The sequence below is a fragment of the Adiantum capillus-veneris genome, chromosome 9, assembly GCF_014529385.1.
Source record: "Adiantum capillus-veneris isolate H3 chromosome 9, ASM1452938v2, whole genome shotgun sequence".
Classification (NCBI taxonomy): Eukaryota; Viridiplantae; Streptophyta; class Polypodiopsida; order Polypodiales; family Pteridaceae; genus Adiantum; species Adiantum capillus-veneris.
In genome coordinates this window covers 135321982-135339255 of record NC_140939.1, presented here as the reverse complement: position 1 = coordinate 135339255, position 17274 = coordinate 135321982, and the positions used below count along the sequence as shown (strand labels likewise).

The 17274-nt window shown below is 46.0% G+C and overlaps 1 protein-coding gene across 6 annotated transcripts in view; it reads right to left on the bottom strand.

Annotated features, from left to right (window-relative positions):
• Positions 1–17010, bottom strand: part of LOC147451214 (F-box/kelch-repeat protein At1g51550-like) — a 67748-nt gene extending 50738 nt beyond the window's left edge. Inside the window, exons 1-2 of one of the 6 annotated variants that reach the window (XM_086520177.1) lie at positions 16663–17010; positions 16269–16483 (exon numbers count right to left, since the gene is read on the bottom strand). In XM_086520177.1, the coding sequence (XP_086376303.1) occupies positions 16269–16483; positions 16663–16699 (252 nt within the window). In that variant the 5' untranslated portion in view covers positions 16700–17010. Of the gene's footprint in view, positions 1–16268 lie in introns of all 6 variants that reach the window. The other 5 variants (XM_086520178.1, XM_086520179.1, XM_086520180.1 and 2 more) reach the window with 5 other exon arrangements.
• Between the last annotated feature and the right edge of the window lie 264 nt (positions 17011–17274).

Sequence of the window (17274 nt, the reverse complement as noted above, 5' to 3'; positions counted from 1 at the left end):
CTCACCCAGAGCATGGTTTCTCAAAGACAACTAGACGCAAAGTACCTTCGTGCGAGCAGGAAAAGTCTCAACATGAATATTCTTAGAAACGCTACAATTCTAAGCAACTAACTTCTTATTGGAATCATCAGCAACAAAAGCAGCAATATGAAGCTTCCAACAGATCATCAGCAATATCAAGATGGGCTTACTTAGTGGCACATATATCCGACCCTAGTCAAGTACTCGGTCGTGAACGCCGCGACGCTGGACAAGTTCCCCCTCGCGAGCCAAGCCCTACATTTAAGTCTTTCTTGTCTGATGGTGGTAAAGTTGAAGATTTATTGATCCTTTCCTTGTGCAAGAGGATCCTTCAGAGGTCTAAGAGGCGACAACTCCCTCGACCTCCCCCTTCCCAACTGGAAGCCTTAATACCCGCTGAGAAAGCTGAAGATTCAGAAGATTCCAGTTCTTATGTGACAACCAACAAGCACATAAAACCTTCTTTGGCCGTGATCCAGGCAAGAAAATTGGCCTCGTCACCGCCCTTACAGAATACAGTCTTTGTATCTAAAAAGATACCAGATGCTACAGTGAATGATAATTCTTCAAACTTGAAGACTCCAATCCTTACCTTCAACGGTGCAAAGGATAAAGCAGATACAGACTCTTGCGGCCCGACTTTAGTTGCTGCAAATGAATCCTTGGACACAACTTCTTCCACAAATAAACCTTTACAGATGGATATACATTCAAAAACTACTCTGTCTCAGTCTACGACATCCCTTCAGGAGGATTTTATTGTTCCAGACAAACCACTAGAATACCTTATAGATTTCCAACCAGTGGTTGTCACCAGCGTGTGACTACTATCTATCCTTTTTGTTGATTTCTTTCTTATTATCTATTTACTTTCACTTTTTGGAAACACCCCTCGGGAAATCTAACTGCCCTGCATTGCATAGCTAGTGTGGAACTGTCCAGAGGGAGTCCAGGCCTGAGGGCAAGAGAGCACTAAGGTTGGACAAGGACTATGGTTAGCCAAGTGGGGTCATTGACTAGCCAAAGTGGAATCCTTTGCTACAGAGGCTACATTTCAGTTTTGGATGTGGCCGCAGTGTACAAAGAGGGTCGGATGACCTAGAAAGATACAATGGCAGCATCTCCTAAAATTTAGGGAACTGCTATTTTGGGACCTGAAAATGTGTTGGCGTCATTACCTCCGGAATGACAAAGGGAACATTTTCTTACTCTGCCGTGAAGTCAACTGGGCAACCGGTTGGGATATTTTTAGGCGGCAACCCCGAAACGGGAAAATGCTTGTAAAAGTGCCAAGTGGCACCTTCTGGTGCACTTGCCTTATGCAACAAGAAGTGGCGCTGAATTTGAAGAGGAGAGAGCCTCATTTTCAGATTTTGTCACAGGTTAAGAGCTATGGAGTGCTTGCTTTCCCTCTTATGCACAGTGCGGTGCCAGGAGTGATGCCCTGCACGCTACGCACTGCCCTCTCTCTCCCCTTTGGCAGTATGTTATGCCCCTCTAGTGGGCTCTTCATTTGACCAATGTACAGTTGTGTGGGTTCATGCGCGATTGCCGAGGCAAGAGCCTCTTGCACAGGTACTGGATTAGCTAGCGGCTAATCCCCCCGCAGGTACAGGTGAATTCGGAGAGGTTTCACGCCAGAAATCTCGTCCGATTCAAAGGGCAAGTAGCCCTACAGGTGCGGGAGCTCGAGGACTTGCTAGGGATGCGACCGGCACGCGAAACGGAGCCCGAAACAGTGAATTACAGCCTGCTGTGTATTTTTGCAGGTTTAGGGTTTTGGCCCTAAACGGACCCTAATACCCCCAGGAGGTTCGGGGACGCAAGGGGACCGCTGTACAGGCGATCTGGCGCATTTTCAGGGCTGAAAACAGAGAATTCAGCGTGCTGCAGATTCTCGCCAGGTTTTGCAAAGTGCCCGTATGCGTCGGGAAAGTCAGTCAATGCGTGGGAATACTGACCGTGAAGGGTTCTAGTACAGTTATGCTGCCGAAATCGGGCTGGAACAGTGGAAATTCAGCCGAGTTTGTGCGGGGCAGCTTGTAGGAACCACAGCGTTTATTCCCTCTTTTGAACAATAAAGAAATACCGAAAGGGGCGCCTAAGTTAGGGGCCAATCTGGTGTCCGTCTACTTATACAGGTGCAATCTAGCAGCCTGTATCCCTCTCCCCTTTGATGTGTCTTGAAAGTACAGGTAAAATAGACGACTAATAATGGGTGAAAGCTAAATCAAGGTTTAAAGTAAAGTCTACCGCCCTTTTTGAAAGTACAGGCCGGTTACAGTGGTCATCACTCAACAGAAAACTCAAGTCAGTTTACCAATAATTTCACCCGAAGCAGATACAGATTCAATCTTTTCTTGGACAAAGCTCGAAGTTACAAATGACTTTGACAAAGGCACTTATCAAGTTGCAGATATGATCAGTTTTCAGTTTGGAAAAATAGTCATGGTCAATAACAGTGCCATGACATGGGACTTAACAGAAAGAGCTTTGGATGCAGAAGCACTACAACAATACATTTTCTTCTCCCGGAGTTTTCTTCAACTACCCTGGGTTTTATTTAAAGAGGGAGGGAATGTCACGATTGTGACTATGTTGCAGTATTACATCTCTTCCTAGTTGCAGATACGCGAAGTGCCATGCCAAGGAGGACCCCTGCGCTTGGATGGTCACACCCCTTCGCCCAAAAGACATACCTCTTCGCCAAAAGCCACACTCCTTCGACGACTGGTCACACCCTTCACCCTACGGATGCGACTCTTCGCCTAATGGTTGCATCTCTTCGCCGAAAGGATGTGTCTTTACGTCTAAAGTCGTGTCTCTTCATTTAGACGTGTCTTTTCATTTGTGTCTCTTCGTCTCCTATATAAGGAGCCTATTGTACTCAGTTTTTAACAAGTCAATCAATCAAACACAGAGTCTTCTAAGTCTTGTTCTAAGTTCAGTTTCAGTTTCTCAAGTCTTAATTATGAGTTTAAGTACTTAATTAAGGATTAGCGACTAGAATCCTTACACGAAGAGCTGCAACTATTGGGCGAAGAGTCGCACCCGTCGAGCAAAGGGGTGTGACCAGACGTCGAAAGAGTGTGGCTTTTGGCGAAGAGACACGTCTTTTGAGCGAAGATGTGAGACCATCCAAGCGCAGGGGTTCTCCTTGGCATGGCACTTCGTGTATCTACAACTAGGAGTGTATATAATACTGCAACATAGTCACAATCGTGACATTCCCTCCCTCTCTAAATAAAACCGAGAGTAGTTGTACAAAACTCTGAGAGAAGGAAATGTCTTTTTATGCAAGCGCTGGCTGAATTTGTTTTTTTGCGATGCTTGCTGAGAGGTGTCATTAAATTGTAACATCATCCTATAACTTATGGTGACGTGGCATCAAGTGATGATGTGGCAAAATTTTTAAAGGCTGCTTATGCTTGGGCAATTAAAGCACAGCCAGCGATCTGTTTTTTTAAAAACCCATCGTCAGTTTATTCCAACGTGTATCGTGTATATAGGCAGCGCTTCAGTAAAGAGGTGCGAGCACCAGCTCTCTGCGAAGAGGTGCTTGAAAATTTCAGCCAACAGGTACAGCAGTTGACATTTCAATACAGCCAGCAGTGTAGACAAGGAGCGCCAAAGGTCATGCCTTTTGGGAAGGTGTCACGGGGACGTGGCAACTGTTAACTATGTCACGAGGACGTGGCAACTGCTAACTTTTGTTGTTGGTTTCTTTCCAAGGGGTTTGTTTTATTTTTGAGACCCTCTTCTTGAAGTAGCAAACGGTCGGACATTGCATGGCCAATGTGAACGGTAGTTTCACCCGCAGATGGGTCGTGGTCGGCACTGGAATTCGTATGGTAAGAGGATTTCTAGGCTCATAGCAAGATCATATAGGTCCCCCCGTCGCACTTAGCAAGTTGGTGGATACTAGGAAGTGAACTCAATTAAGGCGTAAAGTCAAGGTGGGACTACCAACAAAAAGTATCCGACAGTTGGGCCACATTGCACTTTTGGATGCGGTCCCAATGAGGATAGATGGTCAGAAGACCAGTGGGAGCCCAACAGAAGCATCTCCTAAAATTTAGGGAACTGCTATTTTGGGCCGTGAAATGTGTTCGCGTCATTACCTCTGGTATGACTAGGGGAACATTTTACAACTCTGCCGCGAAGTCAACTGGGCAACCGGTCAGGATATTTTTAAGCGGCGAACCCAAAACAGGCAAATGCTTGTAAATGCGCCAAGTGTCGATTTTTCATGAACTTTCCCCTTGCAGCAAAATGGGCGCTGATTTTTAAGCTGGGAGAGGCCTCATTTCAGCTTTTGTCACAGGTTAAGAGCTATGGAGGGCTTCCTTTCCCTCTCATGTACAGTGTGGTGCTAGGAGTGATGCCCTGCACACTACACACTGCTCTCTCTCCCCCCTACGTGCAGTTATGTGATGCCCCACAAGAGGGCTCTTCATTTGACTGATGTACAGCTATGTGGGTTCATGCTTTTGTGCTGAGGCAAGAGCCTCCTTGAGCAGGAATAGGGGTAGCTAACTGCTACTCCAAAGCAGGCACCGGTGAGGGTCATAACCTCACCGTACAGGTGCGTTTTCAGCGCTGTGTATGCGCTGTAAATTGACTGTTTTTCAGCCATACAGACGCCAGAACCATTGGGAATAGTGCCCCACTGGCAGAGGAAAGTTAGGGGACTGTTTGGGGCTGAAAACAAGGCAAAACCCAGTAAATACAGCGTGCTGAATTTACTGTTTTTGGGCAGGAATCAGAGGGTTTATGCCAACGGAAGTGAGTTCCAGCAAGGGAATTGGTTTCGCGCAAGTTTTGGGGCTGTTATGCTGCCGAAATTTGGCCACATCAAGTGGTATCTAGTTGGATATAGACAAAGGATTCCCAGGACTCTACTTTGTAAATTTACCCTCTCAAAGTATAAAGAAATACCGAAAGGGGCACCAATTTTGGGGCCTAGAGGTTGTCGGCGTCTACTCGGAGCATTCTAGCTTCTGAGCCGTGTGTGTGATCAAGTGTTAATTCCCGTCTGCGGGTTCTTTTTGCAAAGTGCTCTGGGTGTGTGTCTAAAGTAAAGAATTTCGGGTGAAAGCCAAAGCCTACAGCCCCACGGGCCGGTTTCATGGTTCCGTTGCCGGGACATCAATCACTTTTTCCTTAAAGAGTGAGCCTGGATTGTTTAGGGTAAAGACACAGAGTACAAGAACGCGGGATTATACTATGGCTAACAAAGGGAAGGGAATTATGGAAGAGCGTTCCTCTTCAAAGGACAGGCAGGAGATTCCTATGGTTTTTGAGATTGGCGAGAGCTCACGGCCACGTCAGTCTGTACCTCCTATCAATGTGAATGTCCCTCCAGTAGTACAGGGCTTTATGTTTGGGCAACTTGAGGATGATGCGTTCAAGACTCAATTAGTTGCCGCGGTGAATGTCTTTTCGCAGTTGGTGCAGAATCCGAGGTTTATGGAATTCTTGCAAGCGCCACTAGTGCAACAGCAAAATAGGCAACCTACGCCACGTACGGAGCTTGTTGATGCTCAAGCCCAAGTACTTCATGTGGCGCAGGAGGAAAGGGAACACTCGCATGTTGCAGAGTTGGGGGCTCCAAAGCAGGTTCCTCCCGTACTTGAACAGGTGGCTAGAACGCCTATTCCACAGTTTATGCCAGTTCAGCCCGCCACCTTTCATAGCCAGCATGCTGTCTTGAATGGACAAGGAGCTGGATACCAGGCTATGCACTCAGTTTTTCCACCACCCACGGTACAACCTGGGTATTTCGGGGGTGGATCAGTGTTCCAAAGTATGGCTGGTTATGCGCTTGGAAGTCAGCCGTACATGCCAGGAACAGTGTTCGGGGGTATGCAAGGCATCATGCCAAACCCCATGTATGGTATATCGACATGCATCAAGGTTTCCACTGCAACCAGGGCCAGTTTGGGGTGCCACAGGGTCATTTTGGCATGGCTGGTTTTTCTGGACAACAGCCAGATATCGCACCTCTGACGCAAAATGTGAATGGCCAAGATGTGCCGATCATGCCTACTACAGTGCCCATGTTGCAGACCATTCCGTATGACAACTTGGGGGCACTAGAGAAGCCGAAGGCTTACAAAGAAGGTGGTGCAGCGGTAAAGTTCGGTACCTTCAGTGGTTTCGAGGATAAGACAAAGGCCCTAACTTTCCTCCAGCAGTTTGATACACCTTATGCGGGGGGGAATTTTACAGAGGCCTCGAAGGTCAGGAAAGCTGCCACTTTCTTAAAGGACAATGCGCTTACATGGTGGACGACATTGTTAATGCAAGGACAGGCACCCGCCACTTGGGTTTACTTCAAGCAAACATTTGCATCTGCTTGGCTGTCAAATGAATTTGAAGCAGACGTCATGACAGATTGGCACCAGCTTACTTCAGCTTCGTGCAAGAGCTTACTGGAGTACAATAGGAGGTTTTGTAAAGCGTTACTCTCAATGATCTCCTACAGATTTGTGCCATTGACAGAGCAGATAGAGAAGTACTGTTGTGGGCTGCCTAAAGGGCTTCGCAATTACTGTACAAAGAACGGAGTGGCTACCCTTACTCAGCTTATGGAAGTTGCGAACACTGGTCTTGCCTTGTTGAAAGGAGAGGACAGTGGATTTCCAAGCAGTGACAAAGGAGGGCAACAAAAGAAAAATTCAACGAAGAAGCCCTCACAGGGGGCAAAAAAGGCCACCAAAGACAAGGATTCAGCCAGAACTTCTGGAGCGCAGGCAAAGAAACAGAAAAGGAAGCCTTTTGTGCGCAAGTCGCTCGAGGTCCTAATGGCTGAGAACAAATGCTTTATATGCGAGTAGCCTGGTCACTTTTCTATTAATTGTCCACAAAGGAAAAGGCCAGCTGACTCAGAGGATAAAGAAGATCAGAAAGGCAAGAAGCCAAAACCCACAACAGGTTTAGTGCCAGACATGGTGGGTGACAGGCCCAGCACAGATGCCAGTGAGTTATGCATGGGGTAAAGTTAGGGATCAGACGGCACTCATCTTCTTTGATCCAGGTGCCATAGCCAACTTTATCTCACCAAAGTTAGCTATGAAGCTGGGCATTACAGCTGAAGAGATGGGGTACACAGCAGAGGAAGGGTTGGCATGTCCACTCAGAGTGTGTTACTCCCATCATTGGAAAACTGCGTCTTCATATTCAGTCGTATGTGGACACTGAAGAGTTTTACATCATGCCGCCGGAAGGTTGTGACGCCTTGTTGGGGATCCCGTGGATGTTCCAAGTGCATGGAGTCTTGGATGCCTACAACAAAAAGATCACTGTACAGCATAGGGGCAGCACTTGACCATTGTGTTTGAAGAGCTGCGCAGTCACAGGTTACTTGTCAATCCTAAGAAAAGTGAATTCTTCCTCGAAGAGATCCACTTTCTGGGCCACATAGTCTCAAAGGATGGTGTTAGAATGGATCCCACAAAGGTCGAAGCTATCAAGACATGGCGAGACTTGAAGACTGTGCACGATGTAAGAAGCTTATTGTGTTCCTACGATTATAGAAGGTTTATCATAAATTTTGCAGAGATAGCATCGCCTCTTCACGCATTGCAAAAGAAAGAGGTCACTTTCAGATGGACCCAAAAAGAGATTTCGGCTTTTAGTCTCTTAAAGGAAAAGTTGACTTCAGATCCAGTTATTGTTTTGCCAGATCTCAAGAAGTCATTTGTGGTCCAGTGTGACGCGTGTGGCAGTAGCATAGGAGCAGTGCTAATGCAAGACGGACGGGTAGTAGCTTATGAAAGCCGAATTTTGCAAGGGCGAGAGAGGACTATGCAAGTCTATGAGAAAGAGCTCTTGGCCGTGATTCATGCACTTTCTAGCTGAAAGCACTACCTCTTAGGTGCTGATTTTGTTGTCCAAAGTTCAAACGGATCATCAGACCTTGCGATACTTCTTGACACAATCAAAGTTATCCGAAAACCATATGCGATGGGCAAACATTCTTTCCATGTTCCACTTCCAGATTATGCATGTGGAAGGCAAGAAGAATGTTGTGGCTAATGCGTTATCAAGAAAGCCACAAATTTCAGCTGTGTCAATTCCTTATCATCATGAGCTAGATGAAATGAAGGAACAGTATACTGCTGATGAAGATTTTGCAAGGATCTTTGAACAGTTACAAGAGGGGCAACATCACGAGCACTACCTCCTCAGAGATGGTTTTATGATGATGCATGGCAGACTTTGTGTCACTAGGCCACTGCGACATAAGGTCATGGAAGAGAGTCATGTCCCACCGTATGCAGGGCATTGTGGCATTGATGAACCAGTTAAAGCGGTAGAGACATTCTTCTATTGGCCTACCTTGAGGAGATATGTGGATGCCTTTGTGCGAGTATGCATAGTTTGCCAAAAGGTCAAGTTTGTCAGGCAAAAGGCACCAGAGTTGTTACAACCACTGCCGATTCTGGATAAGCCATGGGAAAGCATTGCTATGGACTTTATCTTTGATCTTCCAACGACGCCAACAGGGAGTGATGATATATGGACCATTATCTGCAGATTCAGCAAGCAGACCCATTTTATCCCTGTCGGGAAGAAGATAAAATCTGATCAGATGGCACGCTTGTTTATGTACAATGTGTTTAAGTACCATGGTATGCCACAATCGATTATCAGTGATCGTGATCCTCGCATGACCAGTTTGTTCTGGAGAGGATTGTTTGAGAACATGGGCACTACGCTCAAGTTCTCGTCTTCGTTTCATCCACAAACTGATGGACAGTCAGAAGAGGCTAATTCTACTGTCTTAGATCTGTTGAAATGCTGTGTGTCAGATAATAAGGGCAAGTGGGAACAGTATTTGCCTATGCTTGAGTATGCGTACAATAATACGGTGCATTCGTCTACTGGCAAAGCACCTTTTGAGATTGTTGAAGGCGACAAAAAGGTTCCTCCCATTTTGCATACAAAGGACAAGATCTTTGAGGCAGATCTATATGTTGAAAACATGGATGAGATGTATAAGAAGATTAAAGTTGCCTTGGAGAAGACTCAGGCAAAGCAGAAAAAGGCTACTGATCGTCACCGTCGTGAATTGCTACTATCACCTGGTGATTGGGTTCTGTTAAGGTTCGAAAAGGCAAGGTTAAAGAAGATGAAGGGCAAGGAACGGCTGTTTCCTAAGCTTAGCATGCGTTACTATGGGCCTTTTCAAGTGCTTGACAAGATCAGCGATGTGGCTTACTGGCTGAAATTGCCTAATGCATGGAAGATTCATAATGCGTTTCACGTGAGTCTTCTAAGACCCTTCGTGGGTGATGTGCCAGAAGATATGCCATATGAGGATCAGCCAGAAGTTGAGGAACTTGATGAGATCCTGGTACCTGAGCAAGTTTTGGCACATAAGGACAGAAAAGTTAAAGGACAAGTTGCAAGACGCTATTTGGTGAAGTTCAAGAACCATCCGCCTATGGATGCAAAGTGGATGGAAGAGCATGAACTGTCAGAGTCACCAAATGTATTGCAGCTTTACCTTGAAGCCTTTGGGTTACAGCCTACTTATGCCCCAACCAAACGCGTGCAAAGGAGGGCTAATGATAGAGCTAGTACATCAAATGTACATATGAATTCAGTGTAGTAGATGGAAATGACAAAAGTATGAAGGCCTCATTAAGTCATTTGTATCTTTATGTTATGACCTTTCTTGCGGATACATGCGATGATAAAAGAGTGTTAATAGCACAAGATCATCAGTGGCGTGTATTTATGGTATGCAATCGAGGACGTTTGCGATTTCAAGAGGGGGGTATGTCACGGGGACGTGGCAACTGTTAACTACGTCACGAGGACGTGGCAACTGCTAACTTTTGTTGTTGGTTTCTTTCCAAGGGGTTTGTTTTATTTTTGAGACCCTCTTCTTGAAGTAGCAAACGGTCGGACATTGCATGGCCAATGTGAACGGTAGTTTCACCCGCAGATGGGTAGTGGTCGGCACTGGAATTCGTATGGTAGGAGGATGTCTAGGCTCAGAGTAAGATCATATAGGTCCCCCCGTCGCACTTAGCAAGTTGGTGGATACTAGGAAGTGAACTCAATTAAGGCGTAAAGTCAAGGTGGGACTACCAACAAAAAGTATCCGATAGTTGGGCCACATTGCACTTTTGGATGCGGTCCTAATGAGGATAGATGGTCAGAAGACCAATGGAAGCCCAACGGAAGCATCTCCTAAAATTTAGGGAACTGCTATTTTGGGCCATGAAATGTGTTCACGTCATTACCTCCGGTATGACTAGGGGAACATTTTACAACTCTGCCGCGAAGTCAACTGGGCAACCGGTCAGGATATTTTTAAGCGGCGAACCCAAAACAGGCAAATGCTTGTAAATGCGCCAAGTGTCGATTTTTCATGAACTTTCCCCTTGCAGCAAAATGGGCGCTGATTTTTAAGCTGGGAGAGGCCTCATTTCAGCTTTTGTCACAGGTTAAGAGCTATGGAGGGCTTCCTTTCCCTCTCATGTACAGTGTGGTGCTAGGAGTGATGCCCTGCACACTACACACTGCTCTCTCTCCCCCCTACGTGCAGTTATGTGATGCCCCACAAGAGGGCTCTTCATTTGACTGATGTACAGCTATGTGGGTTCATGCTTTTGTGCTGAGGCAAGAGCCTCCTTGAGCAGGAACAGGGATAGCTAACTGCTACTCCAAAGCAGGCACCGGTGAGGGTCATAACCTCACCGTACAGGTGCGTTTTCAGCGCTGTGTATGCGCTGTAAATTGACTGTTTTTCAGCCATACAGACGCCAAAACCATTGGGAATAGTGCCCCACTGGCAGAGGAAAGTTAGGGGACTGTTTGGGGCTGAAAACAAGGCAAAAACCAGTAAATACAGCGTGCTGAATTTACTGTTTTTGGGCAGGAATCAGAGGGTTTATGCCAGTGGAAGTGAGTTCCAGCAAGGGAATTGGTTTCGCGCAAGTTTTGGGACTGTTATGCTGCCGAAATTTGGCCAAATCAAGTGGTATCTAGTTGGATATAGACAAAGGATTCCCAGGACTCTACTTTGTAAATTTACCCTCTCAAAGTATAGACCACCAGCATCGCCTTTCACAGGTATGTGTGCGCGCACACACACATCTGTGTTCTGTTTTCTGTTTACAGAATTGAGAAAGAAGGTTTAGGTTACCTCATACGCGTATGCGTGTGTGCACCACCTTTCTTTTGCTTCCATGTAACTCCGGGAGAGGGGGGAGAGGATAGCGGCGAGGGTGAGAGGCTGACAACCTTCGAGTCTCAGGAAAAAAAATTGCTCTGATACCACTGTAAGGATTCTAGTTGCTAATCCTTCATTAATTACTTAAACTCATGATTAAGACTTAAGAAACTTGAACTGTACTCAGAAACAAGACTTAAAAGACTTTGTGTTGATTGATTGAATGAATGCTTGAAATTGAATACAATAGGCTCCTTATATAGGAGACGAAGAGACAAATGAAAAGACACGTCCTGGTGAAGAGACATGACTTTAGACGTAAAGACACATCCTTTTAGCAAAGAGCTGCAACCATTGGGCGAAGAGTCGCACCCGTAGAGCGAAGGGGTGTGACCAGTCGTCGAAGGAGTGTGGCTTTTGGCAAAGAGACACATCTTTTGAGCGAAGGGGGGTGACCATCCAAGGGCAGGGGTTCTCCTTGGCATGGCACTTTGCGTATCTGCAACTAGGAGTGTATGTAATACTGCAACATAGTCATAATCGTGACAACACACAAGTCAACCTACAGTTGACGTTTGTACTCCATTGTGGCAAATTTTTCGCAAACTTCCCTGCGAAAAATTTGCACAATTCTTCATTCTTTTCTTCAATTCCCGTGCCGGACTTCAACTTTTCTTTGCCACCCTCCTAAGAGGTGTTATCTCTGTCAAATTCTCCGCAAGAACCCATGTGTAATCTTTGGTTCTTTATGGCTTATGCTCTTTAGGACAGAGCGATGAAGACGGGAGCACGCCCGATGCGCGATGGACGAAGGATGGGAGTGGCTAATAAGTTCAGGGTCGGGGCACGAAGATTCTTTCACAAGCAAAAATCTTGTCTGCTCTGTCAAATTCTCCTCAAGAACCTAAGTGTACTGCAAAAGGGATCGGATCCTCCATAGAAGAAGAATCTTTCTGAGCTCCGATACCACTGTTACAGGCTTGGACACTCCAAGCGAGAAATCAATAGCAACACACAAACTTCAAAACAATTGAACTTTAATAGAGAGAGAGAGAGAGAGTCGACACGGCATGGCGAAGTTCCGCGCTCAGAAGCATTGGCCCCAAAGACTGGCGCCCCTTTCGGTATTTCTTTATTATTGATCACTGCAAAGTACAACTCCCGAGGGACCTCTGCTCTCAAACTCTGCGTCCAGATGCTCTGCAAAGGAGGAGGCCCAAGGGCTCTTTTATTCTTACAAGGAATGCCCAAAAGTAATCAGGTTCAAAAGCACTAAACCCAAAAGCAATTGATCCCAAAAGCTCACGTAAAAACTACCACGCCACCAACCTAGTGAAAATTGAAGGAATCCGTACAACCTGCCACGTGGCACCTACAGCGTAAATTGCAGAAATTCCGTATGGCCTGCCACATTAACATGTCAACGCGATTTACGAAAATCTCTCCCACTCTCCGGGCTTTTGGTCTTTAGGGTTTTAAAATTTAGGCACCACGGTCGGTACTTGTAAATTCTTCAAGTTGGTCGGTTTAGTTTCTCTTGTCCACTAGACCATTTATCTTCTAGTTGGTCATGCCACGTCATCACTTTGTGATAGTATCCTTTGCAAAACAATAATAAAGAAATACCAAAAGGTATGCCAGTCTTTGGGGCCAATACGTCTTCGCTCAGAACTCCGTCGCGCCATGTCGTCTTCTCTCTATTGTAAATTGCCGCTCCGTCCGTCTTTCCGTCCGATCACTCGCCGAACGTGATTACAGTCAATGCACGCCATTTTCCGTGTTTTTGATTGACGTTGTTATCTCCCCCAAAGGAGATTCTTAAAGAGGATGCACTTGATATCATAAACGAAGTTGAAGACATGGAGCCGGAGCAAGCTTTCCTGCATCGCTTTCTGTTACCATATATGTGGTAGTGATGTGTGTGAACACGCTTAGGACCGCCGAGGCACTTTTTCCCTCACTAGGTGGTTTTTTCCCCGTGCATTGTATGAACGCCCATCACTCTAGGGCTACCTTATCTTTCTATTTGCACACTAAGCAATACACTTTGTTGTGTGCCTTGAGCTTCTTCATCTTCTCTAAGTTGTGTGCGCGTCCCTGCAACCCTAATTCCAACAATTGGTATCAGAGTAAGTCAAGTCGTCCTAGTACTACCCCGAGCACCCCTCCCTCACCATTGTGTTGAGGTGTACATGGCACTATACATTGGTGTTCTATCCCACAACCAGCCAGAAATGTATTAAGCTCAATGACTCATGAGACATAGACTCCTCCTCTTGATCTGAATGGAGGGTGCTCATAGTATATTTAGAGACATTTTCAACCATAACCAGAAATTGCTTGAAGCACATGAACACTTTGGACTTAGCTTTAAGCTAATACCCCCATGCATGTTTGGAGTAATCATCGATGAAAGTCACAAAGTACAGATAATTACCCAAGGATGGAGTTTCCATAGGCGCACAAACATCACTATGCACAAGTTGTAACTTGCATGTAGCCCTTATCAAACCATCCTTTTAAAAATTTGAACTTTGCTACGAGGTGCCGATCTTTCAAAGGCATCTGTAGATACCTTCTCCGCTAAGCCCTCCACCTAATTCCCATGGCACTTTTTACCCTCACTAGGAGGGGTTTTTTCCTTGGTTTTTTCAGTTCAGTTAGCCTTCGGACATTATATTTCAATTTCTTCAGTCCCTGCCGGGACTCAGCTCTCTACAAGTTCTATGCCTCCGGGAAGGTTTGTACTTGGCCTTCGAGCAGTTGTATCAGATTTACTTCCGTGTAGGTAGCCACCTCTTGGGCGCCTACAAGGGAAGCGATGTGCTTTCTTTTTTAAGAGAGAGAGAGAGAGAGAGAGAGAGATTCATTATTGTCCTCGGAGGTCAAATATGACCTATGGGACAAAGAAAAGATACATGGTTGGGCCTCTTACTAGAGGGATACATGGAGTACACGGCATACATGGATGAGTCTCTTACTAGAGGGATACATGAAGAATCATGACTAATGTGGATACAACAAAATTGTGACAGATGTCACTTAGGTGGGGAGAGAAGGAGAATGTGGCTTGGGAGTTTTTTGGGGCCCGAAAGTCCTCGATGATTGCCTTGCCGCCACGGTAGATGGCCCATTTGCCGGCTGCTCGTGCTTCTCGAACTTTCTGGAGTTCTTGTTTCTTGCCTTTGAGTTGGGCAGGGGTCAAGGCTTCGCTTATCCATACTTTGGTGCCCTTGAGAAGTCGTGCTTGTTGTAGAAGTGCTATGCGTGCCTCTTTAGTCTTGAAGACCAAAAAACCTTGGTTGGTTCGGTTGTCGTGGTGAAATTTCTCAATTGTGTTGGGGTCGAACTCGGTTGGGTGGATGGGTTGGTTGAGCTTTGTTAGTGTTGAGATGTAGTCATCACTCTCTCCCCACCAAGTAGAGGGCAAGCCGCCGATTCGAACAGATAATGCTAGTCCTTCCCGTCGGCGACGTTCTTGCATGCACTCTTCTACTTTGGAGGAGACCGCGACGGTTGCTTCTTGAACTTGGGTAGCGAGGTTGACCATGCTTGCGGTGAGGGTGGGTGTGCTCGACCTCCTTTGCTTTCACGAGGAGGTGCTCGCTATCATCTTGCTTTTGAGACTCCAAGGAGGAGACACGTCTCTCAAGGGCTACAAGATGCGCCTTGAGCTCTGCGTTCTCGTCCTTGAGCTCTCGGATTTGAGAGTGAAGACGGGGTGGGCACGAATAGACGTGTTCGCCTAATGGGGGAGAGAGAGCCCCCAATTTGCATCGCTCCTTGGAGAAGTTCCCTCTCCCTTGAGGCCTTGCTTGGAGAAGTCCCCTCTCACTCGAGGCTTTGTCTTCCCCCGTGAAAAGGCTCTCCCATATATTAGGTTAATGTTGACTCTGTGTTGGTTTGATAGAGCACAAAGGCTGCGAAATGGATTGATGAGGCACAAAAGGCGACTAGTTGGATTAAAGAGACATAGCAATGGTCGCGAGCCGAAGCTGGAAAATGCAAACAAGCCGCAGCAAGGGAGCCGCAGATGAGCCTTGATGAGCTTTGGGGTTGCTTGGGAGAAGGAAGGTGGTGGGCAAAACTGTGGACGGGCTCTCCCGCAGGGCTGCCCCTCGCCCTAGGGAGGCCGACAAGGAGGGGAAGGTGGACAGAGATCGCAAGTGCCATGGCATCCCAAAAAGCGGGCTCTATCTACTCAACCTAAACTGCATGTTAAACCAATGGAAAATAAAAGGGTTCAGCCCATGTCTAAGGATTCATAAGCGTCCCGCCCGTATCAAATCTAAATCTACCTACATATACTAGGTTGGAGCTGATCAATTTTGTGAGCCTGTGAGCTCAACTTGGATAATCAGTGTTAACCACAAAATAGCCTTTATGAGTGCCCAATTGCTTGAGATTTAGTGTGCATCAAGGTTAGAATGTGAGAGTGGAAGCTTTGTCATTTGGTTTAAAATGTACAATTAAATTCTCTCTTACATGTTAAAAGGGTTCAAAGTTTAGGTGCACGTAACATCAACCCTTTTTCTGAGGCGACCCATTTTGTCTCTGAAACTTTTGATCCCCTGTGTTAGATGGGTCCACTCAACATGTTTGATGCTTGTTGTCGTCAACAGAAACATCAAGTATATGCGCTATTGAATAGGCTTGCTTGTCAAGCAATCCATTGATGTCTTTAGAAACATGCTACTATGCCCTGTTCTTCTTCTGAAACTCGCCATTACAAGAACAGTAAGATCCGGCACAGTAACAATTGATCTTTATAAAGTCCAAACACCTAAAATGAAGCCACTTTGTTGAAATTAACTCCAAGAAACACATGCTGACCCATTTACACCCATAAACTCAGTGTATCAAATGCACGCAGTTTATATATTCTGGAGACTGAAATGCCTAATTTTCTTGAGCATGATACAAAGGTCCCAAATCTAATATATTTATAACCAAAAACAAAAGAAAAAAATAAAATCATTTTCACGCATTTTTGTAGCAACATGTAAACAATCATATGAACACATGCCAAACATATAAGAAGACGGCATGAAATTACCTCCATCATATCCACCTCCAAAGATGGTGACCTTTTCAGAGAATGAGACCATCGAATGAGAGGCGCGTGGAGAAGGGGCAAAGTCTCCTTGGTGTAGTCTCTGCCATGTGATGGAGTTAAGAGCAAGCATCTGCCTATGCAAACCTTTCCAACCAATCTTAGCATTTCTCCCAATATTAAGCCATGCATCCACTGCAATGTTGCCCCACTCTTGCCTACACACATGCGCCCACAAGGCATCAGAGTCTGCAAGCACTCTAAAACGGCGACATGTCATTCCAAAGGCCAAAATTGAAAGGACTGGCAACTTTTCCAAGATGCCCAAAATTTGATCTGCTCCCAAGCAGCATATACCGCAACTAGTGTTGTCTTGAATCCCATTCTCATTGTCTACCTGAAAAACTGACCACCAATCCATGGCTTGTCCTCATGGAGCCTCTTTGAAGGTATTTCCCAGTAGCTTCTCGTGCTTTATACGTAGGTGGAAAGCTCTTACCTTCCTCATGAGGCTCTAGCAGTGAGCGTTCACTTAGAGCAACATTGAGCTGGACAAGAGATCGGCGAGAGCTGAAAAAAGAGGATGTGGTCGGCAGAGAACATGCACGTTAATTTTCCAAGGTTTTCTTGAACTCTAGGAAGAGGCGCGCAGAGCACCCACCTCGACTACGTGCAGCAGGAATAAAATGGCTATAACTCCTCACACCAAACGATCGTTTGCAGTACTGCATGTTGGGACTCGGGAGACACTTCTAGAAATGTTAAAAATTTAGAGGTACTTTTAGTTTTAACCCACTAGCCGTCCCTTTCGTTTTTGTGCTTGGGCATTTGTGTTTAGCCCCTTGTCACACACGCCCACCCGCCTACACATGTGCGAGTATGAGCTGGGATAAAATGATAGGGCAACGCATGATGTCTTTGAGAGCTAAAGCCCAACCGAGGTCACCCCTTCACACAAAACAAGCAGGCAAAGGTCACACTCTTGATGCTTGATGCACATAAAAGACTT